At 39.8% G+C, this 20,381-nt stretch overlaps 1 protein-coding gene across 2 annotated transcripts in view; it reads right to left on the bottom strand.

The window, feature by feature from the left end:
• Positions 1-20,381, bottom strand: part of bcar1 (BCAR1 scaffold protein, Cas family member) — a 116,577-nt gene that overhangs the window by 50,155 nt on the left and 46,041 nt on the right. Inside the window, exon 2 of one of the 2 annotated variants that reach the window (XM_049483358.1) lies at positions 16,681-16,725. The exons of the other annotated variant lie outside the window; for it this stretch is intronic. Coding sequence (XP_049339315.1) covers positions 16,681-16,725 — 45 coding nt within the window. The remainder of the gene's footprint in view (positions 1-16,680; positions 16,726-20,381) is intronic. 2 annotated transcript variants of the gene reach the window in all.

The raw sequence follows: 20,381 nt of genomic DNA, 5'->3' as shown, positions 1-20,381 counted from the left end.
ATGGAATTCTTTGTCTAAGCTAAAAAAAATATTTCTTGGCCAAAATGTCTGAGGTGTATTCAAGAACTAAGTGTGAATGCAGTAACTTGCGTGCCTCAGTCAGATGTTTAGAAGTCCATCTGTGCTCTGTGGACTTCACATTGTCTTGAAAAGACAAATATCCGTGCATGACATCACTGTCAACTCTCACACAAGGGAGGGAGCTGGTCGGGAGGTCAAGCTGGGTCCATCACATTTAAAAATCAATACTGCAGACAGGAAAATCCCAATGGTTTCCAATGGAGACATATGATCTGTTCAATTTGAAGTGTAAATGACAAATGCACTTTTACACGAGAAAATAACTGTATTTAAATACGTAGTAATACATTCCAGCACAATCATACTTTGGAAACTGAAAAATATTATTGGCTCAAAGTGGCATCCTTGGGTGAAAATCACATTTTTACAGTTCTAAAATAAAAACGCCACAAAAGTGAATTAAATAATAGAGGAAAGCGGCAAAAATCTGCCCTGAATGAACACATTCTGTGCAAACCTGATATAGCACAGCTGACTGTGGCACTTTTGTTCATACAGTGGAGTTTTCACTTTATAAGAAAATCACAGGAGGGCATTCTGTACATGAATCAGAAATAAGATGTAAAGATCCCATGATGTGAATGTAAAAGAGCCTAAGGGACTCAGGGAGAGGTGTGTGTGTGTGGTGTGTGTGTGTGTGTGAGAGAGAGAGAGAGAGAGAGAGAGAGAGAGAGAATAAGACAGATGTGACAGTTTAGAAGTATGTTGTTTGTCACTTCCATGTCATTATCCTGGGTCCAGACCAGTGAGGTCAGAGGTGGGAGCACTGAGGGAGCAGAGTGGCTCAGTTCAATAAACTCAGATCAGGATTGAGACAGTTCAATTACATTCCAATTCAGTTTGCTTCTCCTGTTCATGAACATTAATTGTATCGCTGACAACTGAAATAGGAACTATTTTGAACAATTAAACATTAAAACTACTGACAGGAGAAGTAAAAAACACAGTTTATCTCGTTACTGAAGTACCTGTGTATAAACAGCAATGTAACATTCAGTTCCTGAAAATGATGTGTTGGAAGTAAAAAAATGGGCATGTTTGAGGATCTGAGTTACAATACCAAAATTGGGATGTCTAGGTGACTGGGTCAAAATATATACCTTGTATTGCTGAAAACAATGGAAGTGGTCATCCTATATCCTGTAATTTGGAAATATAACACGTGAAATCAGACCTGTTGCAATAAAATTACATTATTGACTTACCAAACATTTTTTTCTTGACCTCAGTATTGCTCATTACTGCTGGTATGTTAACTTTGTTTAAAAATAGTGGTTTTATTTAATTGATGATACATTTTAGTATCAATATTGTTATTTTTATTATATCAGTTGAACACAATGTTTTTTTAAATTCCAATGATACTATTTAGCACAATTATTTCTGAGACAATATGTAATTAAACAATGAATTGTTGAAGGCCTACTTAAGAATGTGTCACTATATCACACTGGTATCACTATATATTTCTTAATTTCAGACAATACGATACAATTTCAATATTGATATAAAATAAATAGTATAAAATCCACCATCCTTGGTGTATTTAATCAACCACTGATAGAGCTGAGTGATATGGTAAACATATTACAATACAATATTAATAGACATTTTTACAATACACAGTATTTATAATTTTTTGACAAGGCAAAAATTAGCATTGGCAGATTCTGCTTTTCAAATGCTTTTCATGTATAGTATAGTGATTCTTATTCTGTTTTCGTATTCCAATTAATTACCCAATTACTAATCAATTTTTTGCACTCTCTGGAATGAAAAGTACTGTTGATATCCTCAATATGCTTATTGTCAATACAATAAGAAATGTCATCATGATACAGTAAAAAAATCAATATATTGTCCAGCTCTAAACGATGATATCTGAATTATATCGGTATCAGCCGATTGTTTTTTTTAGAAACATTGGCATTGAACGTTTCAAACAATTTATTATTTGTATTAGTTTTACAGTTATAAAGTTCGAAATGTGTATATTCTCATGTCTCAGATATATACATGTTAAATATCAGACATCGGCATCTTCCCAGAATTCCCACATCGATGCATGCCTAATTAACAACTCAACACAATTTGAGGCAAGTGGCATAGTCTTTGGCATGGAGAAGGCACACTGGTGGGGTATAGACTTTTTTTAAAGAGAGCCCCTGGGTAAAATCCTGGGCCTATCGACTACATTTGGTGAAAAGCGAAACTGTGTAAATTTAATCTCTTTAATATGTCAGATTCTGAAATGCCAGGCTTTAAGAATGTGGCTCTAGCTGTGGAAAAGCGGAAACTGCTAACCAGAGAGAAGCGATTTAACCAGAATTGAAAGGCTATGAATTAAAGAGCATGGCTGATGGCACATCAAAAAGCCTCCCCTACCGATTTAATACACTCCGGGAATCCACATCTCTTATCTTTACACGGAGCCTGCCTCTTCAGACCGAGGGATGCTGTGTCTCATCTCCATGGCAATTGAGCCACACTTCATCTCACGCAATGGGACAGCTACTAGGAGAGATTTTGGTGCATACAGACCCCCCCCCCCCCACACACACACAGAAAACACTTACACCCACATTTCTCCTGGGATGTAAGTGATAGGCCCTTGCTCTCTCTGTCTGTTTGACAGAGAGCTAAGCCAAAGTGCAATCAGAACTGTCGCTTAAGAGTGTGTGTGTGTGAGCGTGAGTGTGTGTGTGTGCACGTGTGGATTTTGTCACCACAGAGATTAGTCTATCACATCAGGCACCATTTCAATTAGCGCCCCTCCTCCGGCCTTCATCCATCACCTAATGAGCACCCTCCTCCACCGGGACCCTCGACCACTCTGCTCCTGACAGCACAGATCACCCTGCCCTAACTACCTGCCACCAATCACAACAAAGATGCAAATGAGCCTAATGTTATAAACACCAGGCTGTTTTGAATATGCATGCAGCATTCAGAAACATAGACATAAAATTAATAAGTGCAGCATGTGCATAATAATGGTAGCAGCAGCCGTAACAATAAAACCACTGACAAGTAAATTGAATAACATTAATTATCCTGTTACTAATGGAACCTCTTAAGGTATTAAGGGTTGGGATATATAGGGCAGCATCAAAGGCCTTGACACAGTTTAAATTGTGAAGGTCAGGACTACAGCTGGACAATATGGTCAAAATGTATATCACAATGTATTTCTTAATTTTGATTGATAATATATAATACCAATATCGATTTGAACAGTATAAAACCCACCTCCCATTGAGTGTATAATAAGCAGACAGAGTTGGGAGATATGGTAAAAAAAAAAATATATATATATATATATATATATATATATATATATATTATATTATAGAGCTTCGACTGGTCCAGTGGTCTAAAGCACTGCCGGTCAAATCCCGGTCGTGCAGCTTGCCATCAGCTGCCAGAACCATGAGAGAGCACAATTGGCCTTGCTCTTTCTGTGTGGGTAGATTGTGCTCCCTCCCCACATCACTCCAGAGGGTGATGTCAAACAGCACAAGTTTTCTGTGAGCTGATGTATCAGAACTGAGTCGCTGCGCTTTCCTCCGACTGAGCTGTGATGATACTCAGCAATGCTGCATCAGCAGCAGTTAGAAAAGAGGCGGTGGCTTACTTCACATGTATCAGAGGAGGCATGTGATAGTCTTCACCCTCCTGCTGTTGGGGCATCACTAGTGATAGGGGGAGTCCTAATGAGTGGGTTTGGAAATTGGCCTTGACAATTGGGGAGAAAATTGTATAAAAATGAGAAATAAATAAATAAAAAATATATTATGATATTTAAAGACATTTTAACACTTTTTATACCCCTACAATTAAATATACAGTTTGATCTGGGTTCTTATTAGCAGTGATATTTAATGTGTTTATTAAAGCATATTGTTGATACAGAAAGATTAGTAAACATTGTATTACAATACTATAAAATATTGCCATATTGCCGAGCTCTAGTCTAGACCATGGGTGTCAAACGTGTCCACAGTGGGCTGGTGTGGCTGCAGGGTTTCTTTCTAAACATTTTAGTAGCAGAACACCTGATTCCACTTGTTTAATCAACTGGTGAGTCTGCTTCCACAACCGAGCACATCTGCTTCTGCTTGAATGAAATAAAAACCTTTAGCCACACCGGCTTAATGTGGACAGGTTTGACAGCCCTGCTCTAGATGACTGGGTCAGAGCATCTCCAGAACATCAAGTAAGTTTTGTTAGGTGTTACTGATTTACAGTGGTTGGTACCTACCAAACACGCTAAAAGGAAGGACAATCACCAGTGAACAAATCAACAGGGTCGTGGCCACCAAAGGCAAACAGATGTGACCTAGGAAGGCCTAATTTTGAACTACAAGATGCAAATGATCTCTTGGTACTGTATTGGTACTAGGGCCACGTCTTGTCTCAAATGGGTTATACACAATATTAGACAGTCGGGTTTAAATGTTATGTTGTGAGTACATGATTAAGGCTTGAAGACCTGAGGAACACTGACAAGGGCCAAAGGCAGCGATTGTGGTGAATATACACTGATGGTGCTTTGAACTGGGACAAACCACAAACCAGTAACAGCATGTTAGGCTCCCAAACCTTATGGAAATGCAAGAGAATAAAAGCTTTTCCATTTGGGCTAAACTGACAGAAAGCCTACTGTGGTACAAAAAACATCAGAACATCGTCAAAAACGTATTGTTTTCTTTTACCTTACATAGACTGCCAGATACATGTGCACGAAATTATGCTCTGAGCATTGTTCTGCTGGCTAGGTAATCCCCACTGTGACAACTATACACTGACATGCCAAATGTCATAAATCATCAGTATGTAAACTGATCATTAATGTTTTACGTTCAACATTCATCAATTTACAGTATCATGTGTACCACGAATATGTCATATAGGGCATTATCACCCCCAGTGGACAGTGTAGTGGGTGGGAAAGACTATGACCGGCAACATCTGACTAGAATTGTCCACGTAAACAGACACGGACACTGGACAGGGCAAGGGTTGTGGGACACAATAATAGACACAGTTCCCATCCCATGACATTTGGCATTTCAATGTAAAACAAGAATTATAAAACAAGAACTGTCGATCCTGAATTATTTGGAAATATCACAGACTCATATTAACTACACACAACATTCTGGGAGTTCTTGATTTTGTGTGTGTGTATGTGTGTGTGTGTGTTGGTAACAGTGGGCTCATTGTGTCTCCATGGCCTGGTCTCTATTGGGTCGGGTTGGCAGAGCATTCCTCACACCTACACACTATTCCACTGCACAGACACACTCACACAACCGAGGCCCTCTTGCTCTTGTCCCCTTTGGCCTCCCCGTCCAGCCTTGCAGGCCGTCCACGTCACTCAGGCCCCGACCAAAGCCCGGCCCGACCTGGACGGACCCGGCCTTTCCAGAACAGAGCCGCCATTCACTGCAGCAGATGTGGGTCACTGTAGGAGAATATGGAAATCCCATTTGCTTCAAAAATCCAGGTTACGCTGCTATTTTTCTCTCGCTCGCTCTCAATACACCTCCTTCTGGATGTTTCTGCACCGGTCCGCTGAATTCCAGCACAAGCTGCTACAGGCATTTCTGGAAGGTCAGTAGAGGTAGCAGAAGCTGGAGGGCAATACTTTGTTTTTTTTAGTGACAGTGTGTTTATTCAGAACATAGAGTGACAGTATGCGGTCAGCAGAACCAGGCACAAATTATATGTGGCAAAATAAAAATAATCCATCACATAACTACTGACACAGCCGTGGGCAATAGTGCTTGATTTAGTGTGTGAGCACTCTGCACATTGCCTAGGATTTCCCACAAAGTATAAGCATATCAAAGAGTGTAAGATATAGCTTATCATTTAGCACTATGTTGTTTGCTAATTGGTGCTAACTGACATTGTTCTGAGTTTCATGTCCCAGTGAAAAAAGGTTTTACAGAAGAATCACAATTTACACAATTGTCTCTATAGACCAACTGTAGTCATTCAGATGAGACACATTTGGTGTCCAACATCTATGAGGATCTATAAGGCATATATTATAGAAATCTATGTCCACCAATGACATTTGACCTTTAAGCTAACACAGATTTGTAGCCAGTAGTAGGGGTACATATATGTGATAGATAGAGGTTATATATAGAGGTGATTAGACCCACCTCTTTTTCCATTAGCCCAAAAAAATTATATCTTGCCCTTAATATATTATCTTCTGGTCACAATGTATTATCATTTGCCCTTAATAAAGTATCCCATCTTGTGGCCTTATTCTGTTTTCTTTTGCTCTCGGTATGGATCTCATAGCCTTAAAATGATGATTTGGCTTCATAATATCATATATGCCCTCAAAATACGATTTTAAACACTTAATGTTATATCCTGTGGCCACAAATTTTGATCTTGTGGTCTCAATTTTATCATCTTCTGACCACAATATATTATTTCTTACAATTATGGTCAATATATAATATTTCAGATCCTCAATTTATAATCTTTTGGCCAAAATATAATACCTTATATCCTTAAAATATTATCCTGTGGTCTTAATAGCCTGTACAAACAAGATAGGAATATTTTTAAAAGTATACAACAAAGTAAGTCACTCTGGATAAGGACTTCTGCTAAATGCCTTAATGTAATGTCATTTTAATGTCAATAAATTATTTTTTAAAGTTAGTATATTATCTTTTGGTCTCAATATATTAGCTTGTATCTGCAAAACATAGCGTCTGTACCCAAGTTTAATTTTCTGTGTTTTGGTTGACTAATGCAGTATGTAAACCATGCTAAACAAACTACTCAGTTGGATTAAAGATTGCAAACTTTGCTACTGCTTGTAGCACCGATGCTGTAGTTTAAGGAGCAAACCTTGGACATAGACACGCTGGAGTTACACTACAGAACTTTAGCCCAATTTTAACTGTGATTTTCAGTTGTGGTGGGGCTGTGCTAGCTGGCTCTGGTCTGTAGACTCTGGTGCAGTTGGAGTCAGGTAGTGTGTGGTGGGCTGAGACATGATTTTTAGCTTTAAAATCACATACAGCAGCACAAACAATGACTGCAGCAAGCTTGTGCAACTCACGTACGTTGGCCTCTGAATCTCCTAAATATGAGGCACTTACATGGTGGCACGTGTGGTCAGGAATCTGGTGGTCTAGTGCATCATGCCCAATCGTGTTGGCTGTACTATATATTGGTTCAGTTCCTATACAAATCTGCAAAAAACAGTTGTTTAATGTAATATCTGTGTATAATCTACTCCAACTTTGTAGTGTATCCAAAGCTTTAAGTGTAACGAAGTGGACCATTCCTTTAAGGCCAGGGCCGTGTGATTTCCAGGGCCTGAGTGAAGGCTGCCGCAAGGACTTCTTTGATGTTGTGTCATTGACGATGTTGCTAATGTGAAACTATTATCAGGACCGCAGAGCACAACAGTGACAGGCTCCTGGAGAGAGTCCTTCCATTGCGCTGCGACTTCAGCGACGGCGTGCGGCGCGAAACAATGCACATCCTTGTGTTCCGACATCCGCCCCCCCACCCCCCCGGCCAACAGCAATATTCATGCAGCTTTGAAGGACACAATAAGAAAGACTCTCTTTCTTCGCTAGAGCTGTCAGTCCAGCTGCGAAGTCTGTCACTGGGGCTTTTAAACTGCTTACGGGGGAAAATCTTACAGACTCACGCAACACACACACACACATTTACACTCACTGAAAAAAATATGAGCATACACACACATACGCACACATATATATAAATGCAGAAGCTTGAAGAGATGCCTACACGAACATGGCTTGGCACAAAACAGTTGCATGATGACCGTTTGTCCTGCGAGATCTTGCATCAAAGATAGTGACAGGCTGACTTTCCCAAAACTGGCACTGCGCCCAACCCCCCTCGAGGCCTTTCCGACTCTTCCCTTTTCCAGCAGATAGCGGATAAGGCCTACTCTATCTGCTCAGCACAGGAAAAAACAAAAGCCTAGCCCTACGCTGTGCACCAATAATCACATCGCCTGTTTACAACCCCGTGTCACCCCTCCCCCTACATTTAATTTCCATAGATAATTGCATTTGTTTATTTGCGGATTTGGAATTTCATTTTTATTTGTCTTCTTATCTGCCAACCATGCTAATACTCTGAGATGATTAAAAACTACAAAGTGGATCAATCCGCATTTTTTCTTCTCCTCCTTTAATCAAAAGTAGGCTGTAGGGATGGGGCTGATGGTGTGTAGCAGTAGCAGCGGCAGCAGCTGCAGCAGCCATTCTCTCTCCATCTCTCTCTTTCTCTCCCTCTCTCTCTTTTAAACACACACACACACACACACACACTTGTATGCACACTAGGCAGCAGACTAATTCTCTTTCCTCTGTCTCTCTGCAATAAAAAGATTAGCTTTAATGTGGCAGGAAGTAAATGGTATTATGTAGAGTTTAAGCTGAACTGGGGAGCTGATTGGGTTTGCAGGGTAAACGGAGGGAGCGCTGGGGGTATTACTACCCCAGAGGAGCACAGCGTGTGTGAGAGGGAATGAGGATGTGTGCATTTCCTGTAATGAGTGACAGACTTTGAAATGTAGAAAGACCTCTGAGGTCTCCACCCAGCCTCAGAAAGCCAAAAGGAGGCAAGGCATTAAACCGCAGAGCTGCAGGATCTGCTGGAGCTGCTTAATTAGATTTTGCTGATTTGCCTTTTTCCCCTTATTTCAATCTGTGTTATTGCTCTGCTTTTCAAATCCTATCAAAAATCTCTCTCTCTCTCTCTCTTTTCCGTCCTCTCCCTCCATCAGACAGGGCTAATCCAGCGAGATCTGGTGAGATCAGCAACGCGCCCAGGGCAAGCACAAACAGCAACAGTGACAAATCGCACGGCTAGTCTCACCAGCGCTAACTGCAAAGAGGTGGAGAGGTGGGATGACGTCAAACCAAACACACAAACACACACACACCCACACTCTCACACATCCCTAAAACACTCTCCCCAACCCCCCACCCCACCAAGAATGCAGGAATCCGGTATGCTAACTGCAGCATAAAACCCCTCATTCCAATCCCAGCTTCCAGGAAGAAGGCCTTTTTCCTATGGGCTGGGCCTTTCCCAAGCTTTCCCAGCCTCCCAAGCTTTCCAAGCCGTCTGCTTCTGAATGAAATCCTCCTAAAGCATGTAACTGGACGAGGGTCACCTCTACAACAGGGCTAATTGCATTACTGCAGGGTAACAGCCTGTCTGGCCCATTGTGTAGAAGCACAATTTCCAGACGTTAGCTTTAACTGTGCTATTGTGAAGTCAGGCAGCGCCGGTTTACAGTCAGCGAGGTTAATTAAGATCTGCAGCTATTTCTTCCATTTGCTTCCAACAGAGCTGCCATTCACTTCCAATAGGAGAACAAAAACATCCCTTTTCTAAATGGAAGCAGCCAGGTTCTAACTGCAATTAGATATCTATGAGGAAATCAACAGCTTTGATCTAAGCTCCAGCTGCATTTCTGGTACACGGTTCTATTTGCTCTGCCTTTGATTTTGAGGCCTGCTTACTTCCATCAAAAAGTTTGAGTACAAACTGCTAATGATTGAGGCTTAATCACAGTATTTATACTATCTGGTGTGTTTATATGTATATGATTTCATAGTCTATTTAATTCTAGCCAGATGACAATGGTCATGATCATTACCACCCACTGTGCTGTTTACTGTGGACTATAATGCCTTCTGTGACGTTATCCCTGGTACACATATCTCCCAGTGAATGGAGGAATGCTAAATGTCCACAAAATTTCAATCCTCATCAGCCCAACTTTGATAATTCACATCTCTTTTCCATGAAGTGTGCTGGTCAGTGTTCAATGGTCATGACTTCTGGCACGTGAGTATCTATCTATCTATCTATCTATCTATCTATCTATCTATGTATCTATCTATCTATCTATCTATCTATCTATCTATCTATCTATCTATCTATCTATCTATCTATCTATCTATCTATCTATCTATCTATCTATCTATCTATCTATCTATCTATCTATCTATCTATCTATCTATCTATCTATCTATCTATCTATCTATCTTTATATACATACAGGTGTGGGCTTTCACAAGACGTCCCTTGAGAAAAAATGTCACAATCAATTTATATACAATCATGTTCATTTTACATCTATTTATCTGACTGTCTCACTCTACTTCTGTCCATCCATCCATTCTTCCATCCATCTATCCATCCATCCTCTGAATGTTTGAGGGCATTATTTCAATTGCTGACACAGCTGTCTAGGCCTTGTAGAGAAGCACTGCCAATAGAATAGGACTCTCTGTAGCAGATAAACATGAACCTATTGGCATCATGTGTGATGCCAAGCTTAGGCCAAAGTAGTATAAAACCCCACATAATTAAAGTGTGGTGTAGTTCTCTAGAATGATGATGCTCTATGTAACACTTTTTGGAGAAGTTGAGCAGCTGGTGTGTTTTGGTGTGGTGATCATCCAACATTCTATTCTTAATAAAGTTCTTGTCATTGAAAACAATGAAATCTTCACAGAAATGCTTACAAATCTTGTTTAAAGCTTCCCTGGACAACACAGACCATTTTTAATAACCTTGATTTCAAAAGTATCAACGCATGAGCAGGTTTCCCATTAATTTTATCAATATTGTGTGTATATATATATATATATGCACACACAAGCATGTGTGTGTTTATAATGGAAAATACACACCTTATCTAAGTTCATTTGTTCTCTGCCCTTGAATGTGTGCTTTGGCTTTCAGGTCCCAGGTGTACGGTTTTGTTACGCAGCAACCAAAGGCCTCTAAATGGGTTTGAGGTGAACCTACCATAGGCAGAGCTGACAGGCCATCAGTAAATGCCATCTAATGTAATCCTATGCCTATTCTCACTAAAGCGAGACTACAGCTGCCCCGTAAAATCTGCTTTAGCCCTCACAGCCGTTCCACACAATACGCAACAGAGAGGGGGCCTATCTGGTGATAGAACTAGCAAAGATAAGGGTATACATACATAAGATTTCCCATGTAATCTGCTATTCTTACTTAAATTGAAGTGTACAATCCTACGGCTTGACTGGTATAAAGCAGACATAGGTGTGTGAAACCATGACACCAAGCAGTTAATGAAAAATAGCTTAAGAGTAAAGGCCAAGGATCAGGGGTCAGTAATGAGGTCACATTCTCTGCTCCTCCACCATTTGCGCGTCTCCGGGTTCTTCTCCCACAGCCAATCTACCAGTGAGATCTCATTGCTTTGAACAGCAATGGTCACTAACCCTTCGCTTGCACGTCTTCCCTCCAGAAGGGACTCGTGGTTCCCACATAAATCCAGCACACCTGATGTGGCCGATCAATGTCTTTGGACAAACAAATTAGTGTAGCATGTCTAACACTTACTTCACTTACTTCTAGTGCTGCTCTACCATGTGAACAAGGTAGTAGTAATGCTTTAGCGATGTAGAGCAACTTCAGTACACAATGAGAGTTAAATAAACTGGATTCTAGTACTGGGTTTAGGATACAGAGCAGATATTAGCATTTTGTTTAGTAGATTAGTACATTAGATGTGTTAAATCAGGTGTGTTTTTTTACTGAAGTAAAACACTAAACTCCATAAAGCTGTGGACAAGACAGAACCTAGGTGGACACCCATGTGATCTTGCAAGTATTAATTGGAGAATCAATAATGTAACATTGTTGAAGACTGTCCTGTTTTATTGTCAATATTCATCAAGCATGCTTGGAGTCTTTAAGCACCGGCGCTGGTGTGAGTACCTCAAACAAAATTGTTCTATTTCTTACGTCCTCAGTGAGTTCTTTGCCATGAAGTGGCATGTTGAATATCCAATGGCTAGCATGAGCAAATTGTACATAACGCAACAAATTTAACAGCCCTATTCTCCATGCACTTCTGGAACACCAGGGAGGCACTACAACATAATTGGTCACAAATCGGACATGTTCACTTGTGTTGCCAGTTACTTACAACTACTGAGCTATTTTTAGAAATAAGAAGTGGGTCTGGCAATATTGCTGAAGATTCTGGGTTTCATTCCACTTGGTAACAGGCATTTCTAACTCAAAAGGTGCTTAGTTGTGACCTAAAGTTTGAGATAATGACGAGTCCAGTCTGTGCTATTCTACATTATCTCTACATATGATTGCCCAGCAAATAAACTTCAGCTTAAACTGTGCTTGACCATTATATGAAAACAGACAAGCACATTTTTCAGCTAGTCACAATAATGACCTATGGGTTACAGCCGTTTCAGCTTGTTGGAGAGCCTTTTTAGAGTTTATAGCACTATAATCTAGCAATGAGCCATTTCATTTTAAAGGCCTCCAGAAGTCTACAATGAGCTTATTCATTTTAATGCACCAGCTTTAAAACAGACTTGATAAAACAGCTCAAGCAACTGGTAAAAGTGATAAGGAAGCTTTGTGTACTTCCCACATAGCTTCAGTTCGAAGGATGAAACAAGTGTAAAGCTATGTCACGCCCTGAGACACGGTGCAGCAGATGGAATGGAACAGGGTCATTAGAAATGATTAACTCCAGCGACCCATAGATAAGTCTCAAATTGATCTGCACACGAAGCCAAGAGGCGAGGAGTGGCACAGATGCGTGGCTAAATGAGCCCACACATGCAGACACACACACACACACACACACGCAAACACTCCATACACTTCATTCTGTTCATAAAGCATTGGGGAAAACTCAACAACTCGAAATCGAACCCCAACACTGTTGTGTGGAATAAGTCAGAATAAGTGGCGGACGCTCAGGGAGTCAGGGCCAAGGTCAGGTGACCTCCCAAGTCCCAGTCGAGCTGTCTTCTGAGGGCGGATCTAATGGCTCTACTGAGGTACAGGCCACCCAGGGGTCACTGAGCCCAGAACGGGCCACTGAAACGTAAGACATTCATCAGGGAGTGGTATGTGAGTGAGAAGCTTAGACTGAATTTGGGGAGGAAAGAGAGGCCTGATGCCAAATAGCAGAAATACCAAGCAGTTTCAGCAGTAATGCTAGTAATTTAGACAGACAGAGAGAGACGTAGAGAGAGAGAGGGATAAATAGACAAAGAAAAAAAAACAGCTAAGACAGGAAGAGACAGACGAGAGACAAGGAGAGGCAGAAAAGAAAAGAATATACAATAGAGGGAATGAAAATGAAAGAGAAAATAGTTGAAACATTTTGTAATTGTTACACTTTGTAAATGCAAATTTGATCATTTTGAAAATTCTAAAGAGAGAGAGGGAAAGATAGACAAAGAAAAAAACAGATGAGACAGAAAGAGACAGGAAAGACGATGGAAAGAAAGAAAGAAAGAAAGAAAGAAAGAAAGAAAGAAAGAAAGAAAAAGAAAAAATGAGAGGGAGCATGTGCAAGAGAAACACATATAGACACATAGATAAAGGAACAAAGTGACAGAGCAAGAAATAGAGAGAGCAAAGGCAGGAGAGAAAGTAATGAGGGGAATAAAAGCAGAAGAGAAAGGGAAAATTAGAAATAGCAAAAAGGAGCGAAATAGCGAAAATGATAAGAGCAAAAAGAGAGAGCAAAATAATTTCAGAGAGAAGCAAGACAGTGACAGAAAAAGAAAGAGTAAAGATAGTGAGAGAGTCAAAAAGAACAAAAGAAAAAAATAGGTAGAGTGAGAGACTGTAGGTAAGATAGACAAGGGAAAAAGAAAGAGTGAGAAAGGGAGAGAGAGAGAGAGAGAGAGAGAAAGAGAGAGACTAAGAAACTCAGGGGCATTAGGAGAGAGAGAGACAAAACAGAGAGAGAAAGGAAGAAAGTGAGAGAAAAAGGGACATTAGAAAAGAGAAAAAAGAAAGGAAAAACATGCTCAAGAGAGAGCAAGAAAGAGAGACAACAATAAACAGTATTGAGAGAGAGTAAGAAGGAGCAAAAAAGTGAAAGAAGCATGAGAGTCACAGAAAGAGGAAGAGACTGAGAGAGGACAGTGAGGAGAGAGAGAGAAAGAGGGGAAAAGAGAGAGGCATGACGGGTTCAGCCCTTTTCCACAAAAGCTCTGTCCATGACATCGCTGATGTCACAGGGGTCGTAGGTCAGGGCAGGGCAGAGGGGCAGATAATGCTCTCCTCAGTGAGTGTGAGCTGGCTCAGAGGCAGTCTGCGGAAGAGACACACTCCAAGGAATGTGTGTGTGTGTCTGTGCATGCGTGTGAATGCATGTGCGGTTTGTGTGTGTGAAACCATACATATAATGGCCTGTAATGAGCAGATCAGTATCTGTGCTGCTCACTGAAGCCTCGTGTGCCATTAACGCCCCTTCACAGCAGCGCCGGACAACAACTCCTGCCCCTCAGAAATAAAGGCCTGAGCAGCAGCTAATAAGCCATTAGTGTCTCACTGAGATAGAGCGCAGATAAGTGGAGGAACAGGCATGCCATAAAGTGCATTCTGATGATACATATGCACACACTGATAAACACAGGATGCTGGTTTAGCACGAGCACATGGCTATCTGACCTCGAGAGACGGCTGGACTACACATTACAAATAATGTGAGGCTATCATCAAACCCCTATTTGATGTCACTCTTCTCTATTCAGAGCTGACCTCAGTTACCGGAGTAATGAAGGAGTAGGATCACTGTCAGCTTGGGTTTCTGATGGTAGTGTTAGAGGGGAAAATGTGCCTTGCTTTCACCAGCCAGCAGAAGGTGCTCTTACTATTTGCCCAGGGGGCAGGGCTTGGCTCTTCAAGAGTCCTGGTCACCAAACAGTACACACACATTGTACCACAATTTTTCTTTAGGAATGCTATACTTACATTGATAAACAGCCTCAATTCTTAATAGCATTGATGTAAATATGCTGTAAAATTGCTTTAAGATTCATGATACAGTCATATGAATTTCTAATTTTTCTTGCTCACTTTCATGCTGTGAATCTCCAGTTCTTCAGTATCACAATAATTATTCCACTGGATTCAGATTCAGATTGGCTGGGAGGGCCACTAAAAACACTAAAGACTAGGCTTCAGCCATGGTGGGTAGCGTTTTTCGACTGCTACATCATATGCTTAGTTACATTATTTAGGTTGACACAGCAGATAAAAGTAGCCTAAATCTATTTTCTTATATTAAGACCTGTGTTGCAGTGTGAACTACAAAAAAAACAAACCAAATTCAGCATTTTTAGATCCAATTTTGGCCACTTTCATACTGTGGTATTGACATCCAATACATACTTAATACACTGCAATGAGACTCTGGTTGGGATCAGCCAGATCGAAATTAATGCATCTTTGACATCCAGACATTTGGTGAGGAGAAGAGGAAATGGACAACAGCAGTGAGGGAGGCTTTAAATGCTGGAATAGTGAGATAACAGACCTCAAAAATATCTGGAGGGATTTGTGCTCTATGCTTAAACTAAAATAAAAGGCACATATTTCTCAGAAGAAGTTGTGAAAAATGTCTGAACACAGCCACAGGAGGATGTGGTTCCAGTAATAAATCCAAATAATAAAAAACATAAAAAATCTAAAAGCTTAAAAACTACATTTAAAGAAACCAACCGCTGTACAATCACTCCTTGATTGCTCCTGAGATACTGTCATGTTAAAATGATTTTCGCCCATTTTACCTGCTGTGTGAACGTAGCCTTAATGCAGTTTCTTGCAGTGATATTCAGCGGAGAATCAAGATGATTTTAAAGCTGCTATTTTAAAATACAATACAACATAATGTTTATTTAATTGACAAACGTGTTCTGGAAGTCTGAAATGACAGTTAAAAATACAAAGCCATTGCCAAATTGTGCCAAAGACTACAAATGAGAGAGGAAACAAAACAAGAGGCAAAGAGGTGTACTGATGTGCAGTTGTGAAAGTTGGATTCCTTTTATAACCTTTTCTACAACTTTCTGTTAATGTACTGAAATCACGGCATGTTTAAAAGCAGCGTGGCGTCCCTCAATTTCGCTCAGTTCTCCCACCTGCCTAATGGTGTTTTACATAATCTTGCCATTTTCTTACACACACACACACACACACACACATAGCAGGCAGTGTGGGAACCCATTAAAGCTGTATCATGGAGGAGGATCAGTTTAAGCAATGAAGAAGGCTTTCACTGATGGGCTGCTAATTTCAGCTTCATTTAGGGAAAGTTTCCTCACAGCCATGGCCTCGATTAGAGATGCAGCAGAGCGCAGAGCGAGAGACAGAGAGAGCGAGAGAAAAGAGAGAGAGAGATAAAAAGAGTGAAATGAACAGTAAATTGGGATGCACTGAAACTGGCACAAACCATGACATCCCTTTCACACTGTTAGAAAATAAACACGCGTGTTCATTCCTTGACAGCACATTCCAAAAACACACCACACTTCACAACACTAACACAGATTAGCCCAGACTGATATGATTATATATAAACACCACTGCACTTAAAGACACGGTCCATTCAAACTGTTATGCAGCTGTAATGCAGTCAGTCTCAGTTCCAGGTCTCTCAGGACTCTCATTAGCACTATGATGTTAGTGGTAAGAGAGAGAGCTCACCCTCTTTGTGTCTCTCTACCATGCTGTTGCAGAACCTACCTCAGATGGCGCCCCCTGCAGGCAGTTGAACATTTTACAGAACACCTGGAAAGAGGAGCAGTGCAGGTGAGACACATCAGCTTCCATGTGACCCTGCGGCTCTATAGCGCCGCAGCTTAAGAGCAAATACAGAGAGAAACACCTGCGCACCTCATTCCCCAGACCACCATCCTCCTAAAATGGGACTCTGCAGATCATAAATCTACACATACACATATTAACTACACATATTAACAATACATTATCAAAACATCATACAATATATGAACATAGCCTCAGTAATTTTGTTTTAAAAACAAAGTTTTTTTTTTTTTTATTTGGCTTATGTTCTATTCATTTTGGATATTTAAACATTTTGTTATTCCAATTCCATAAATGTAAAGCTTCAGAATAATTAAAGCGCAGTATCCCAAACATTGAATAATTCAAATCTTGACTACACAGCATTTCAAATGGAGATTTCCCACTAAAAGAAATGTTTAGTCCAGTTTAGTCCAGGAAATCAACCCTTAAACTTCCCTGCTCTTTACAAGTAATGTGTAACGGCACGATTAAGCTATTGTATTGTTATTTTTCAGTGGTTTAAAATGTTCTAAAAAGTACAATAATATTGTTTTTTTGCTATTATTTCTGGGACAATATATTGTCAAAATAAAACTGGTTATCATGACAGGTCTAATATTATTAACAGAATTTAATGATAATTAACTGTATACACTGTGTATCACCGATGTAATCAAACAACCTTGTACCTCAATTTTTATTGCTCTTCACTTTTTGATATATAACTACCTTGATTAAAGGCTTTTCAAGCTGTTATTGTAAGTGCAATAAGAAATTACATTAATGTAATTCTTAAATTATTATCCTAGTTTTGTTTCTAGAAAGGACTCCTTCTACAGTTTGCAAGAAATTGACACGTTCATCCTCAGTGTAAATAGTATTAAATACAGTTTTTGGATAACACCTTAGCAACCATATAGCAACACATTAGCAACCGACACCTTTATCACAGCAATAATTCTGAACTGCAATCACATTTTATTTATACATTAATGACAGTAATGTCTTTTTGCTCTGTCATTGGCACAAAAAACAGAATCTGAATGACAACATGACGAGTTATCTTAGAAAAAGTCGAGAGCAATGAGGACTGTGCAAAAATTGTGTGTGTGTGTGTGTGAAAATCTTACATCTCCTTTTCTCATTTTGGTGGTTAAATGTGTGTGTGTGTGTATGTGTGCAAAAATCTTTTACATCACTTTTTCTCATTTTAGTAGTTAAGTGTGTGTGTGTGTGTGTGTGTGAGCTGGCCAGTAATGAGAATGTGCTTAGAGAGGCATTCATATGCAGATGTATTCATGGCTGCATGAGCATGCCATTTCCACCACTGCACATTCTTAACCTGTTGGATCCTGTTATGCTTGCACCACACACACACACACACACACACACACACACACACACACACACACACACACACACACAAACACACACACACACACACACTGCCTTCATTTTGACTTGCAGCTGTAACCCTGTCAACACAGCAGTATCTGGTCTGTGCCTCACACTCAGTGCACACGTCCCCTCATTGCAAAATGTGACAGTATCTTCAGTCTGGTCTAAAGGTACACAGCATTACTGCAGTTTCCTCTGACTTCTAGTCCAGTCAGAGATCAGAGAGGGACTAAAGCAGCGTGTCTGATGTTGTCTGGAACTGTGATCTGTATGCATCATGTTGTCTGAGATACTGGTAGCCTTGGAAACAGGGCCGAGATCCAAGCTGGCTCATATCCACACAGGTAAAGCGCAAGCAAAACCGCCTGGTGTTTACAAAGCTGTAGGCTTTTCTCTCTCTCGCTCTCTCTTTCTCTCTCTCTCTCTCTCTCTCTCTCTTTTTCTGTGCATCAGTTGTGAAAATAGGTTAATAATCCTTTGCAATAATTCAGTATCATACAGTTCATCAGTACAAATATATGTTATTATGACTATAACAGACTCGAGCTGGCTGCTGATTGTGAATCACAGTTCTTGCAATAGGTTTGGAACATATTGTGACTGCCAATCACACTGGGTGATTTAAATGTCAGAAAATATTAAAGTATACTAAATTACATGATCTTATAATCTTCTTTGAATGTGTAGTCCAAATTCAAATGTTTAGTTTGCTGCTTTCTTCATAACATAATTTATTGTTATTATATTTATTACACTATTAAACATAAATGCATCATATTATTTCCACAGGCGTGAAAAGAGAAGGGTGTGATAATGCACTCAGCTCTTCATTTTATTCAATCACAATTCATAAATCTTATCTAACAGTTTTCAAGACATCAGCCTGGATTGTGTACAGCTTTTTAATACATTTTTGCAGATTTTATTCCCATGGGAATTAATAGGATGCAAAATTTACATCAAAGTAACAATAGTCTACCTCTTGGCAACACCACAGAAACTGTCTAAGCGATATTATGGCAACTGCCTGAAACACTACGTCTGTGTATTGACAAGAACTTGGCAATACAATGTGTGTCACCATACACCTATATTATATACCCAATTACATATAAACTGTAAGCAATGTAATATAATGTGATAGTTTAAATCAAGTTTTTTTTTTAAATGTCATAAAATAAGGACACTATCATATTTATACAATCCGAATAAGAAAATTTTACTCATTATCCAATCAGAATTGTGGGATCTCAAAAGAGTGGAGGCTTAAACATTACGGCATTAAATGAACCAATATTGATATAATGATATATCAATATTTTCTTAATCCCATATGGAATACCATAGCAATCCCCATGCACCAACCACATGTTAATCAGCAATACAATAACCAGCACCTGGGACACCACAGCAACTAGCTAGCAACACCATAGTAACCATCTAGCAACCTCTGAGCAACACTAGAGCAACCACCAAGAAACAACATACCAAACACCTGGCAACCACTTAGCACTGCCATAGCAACCACCTAGGATACTATAGCAACTACTCGTCATCCACTTAGCAATGTTTGTTGTATGAAAAAATATCACATGTACAGCAGTATGCTTCCAAAATCAGTTCTCATACTAACTCCCTTTAAAGAATGAAGCACATGGACATGAACTCAATTCAGAGATATTCACCATCGTCCGTGTTCATTTTTATTTTTTATTTTTTGACATTTTTAGCTCGAGGACTGCAAACTTTCAAGAAGCGCAGACTATAAAAGCATTCTCATCTAAGCAAAGAAATATGAGTCACCCTGTATTTACAGTGCAATATTACAGCAGACAGGAACTTCATAAGAGCAAATATGAGGCTCAATCAACCAAGAACAAACACACCTACACAGATATTGGGGAGTAAGTGCAGCTGATAAAACCCATTTACCTCCGGAATAGAGCCCATTTCTCTATTCATCTTCCACAGACAACCGCTGAGAGATGACTCCATGTGAGGCAATAAGGTTACGGCTCGGCAGTGACACAGCGGAAGCACAGGTGACAGCAGAAAGCAGTTCACAATCAAATTACACAGTCCTAGAATACATTACAGAACACTACTAAATTACTGCGCTTTTCGGTGCCCATCCAATTTTAACAATTAGAGGAGCAGGAAAATCTTTATATATTATTATATATAAAGTATATAATATATAAATATATATCTCATTATATATTGAGATATTATGATTTGAA

Source organism: Astyanax mexicanus, chromosome 9, assembly GCF_023375975.1.
Source record: "Astyanax mexicanus isolate ESR-SI-001 chromosome 9, AstMex3_surface, whole genome shotgun sequence".
In the NCBI taxonomy this organism is placed as follows: Eukaryota; Metazoa; Chordata; class Actinopteri; order Characiformes; family Acestrorhamphidae; genus Astyanax; species Astyanax mexicanus.
This window is presented reverse-complemented; position numbering and strand designations above follow the sequence as displayed.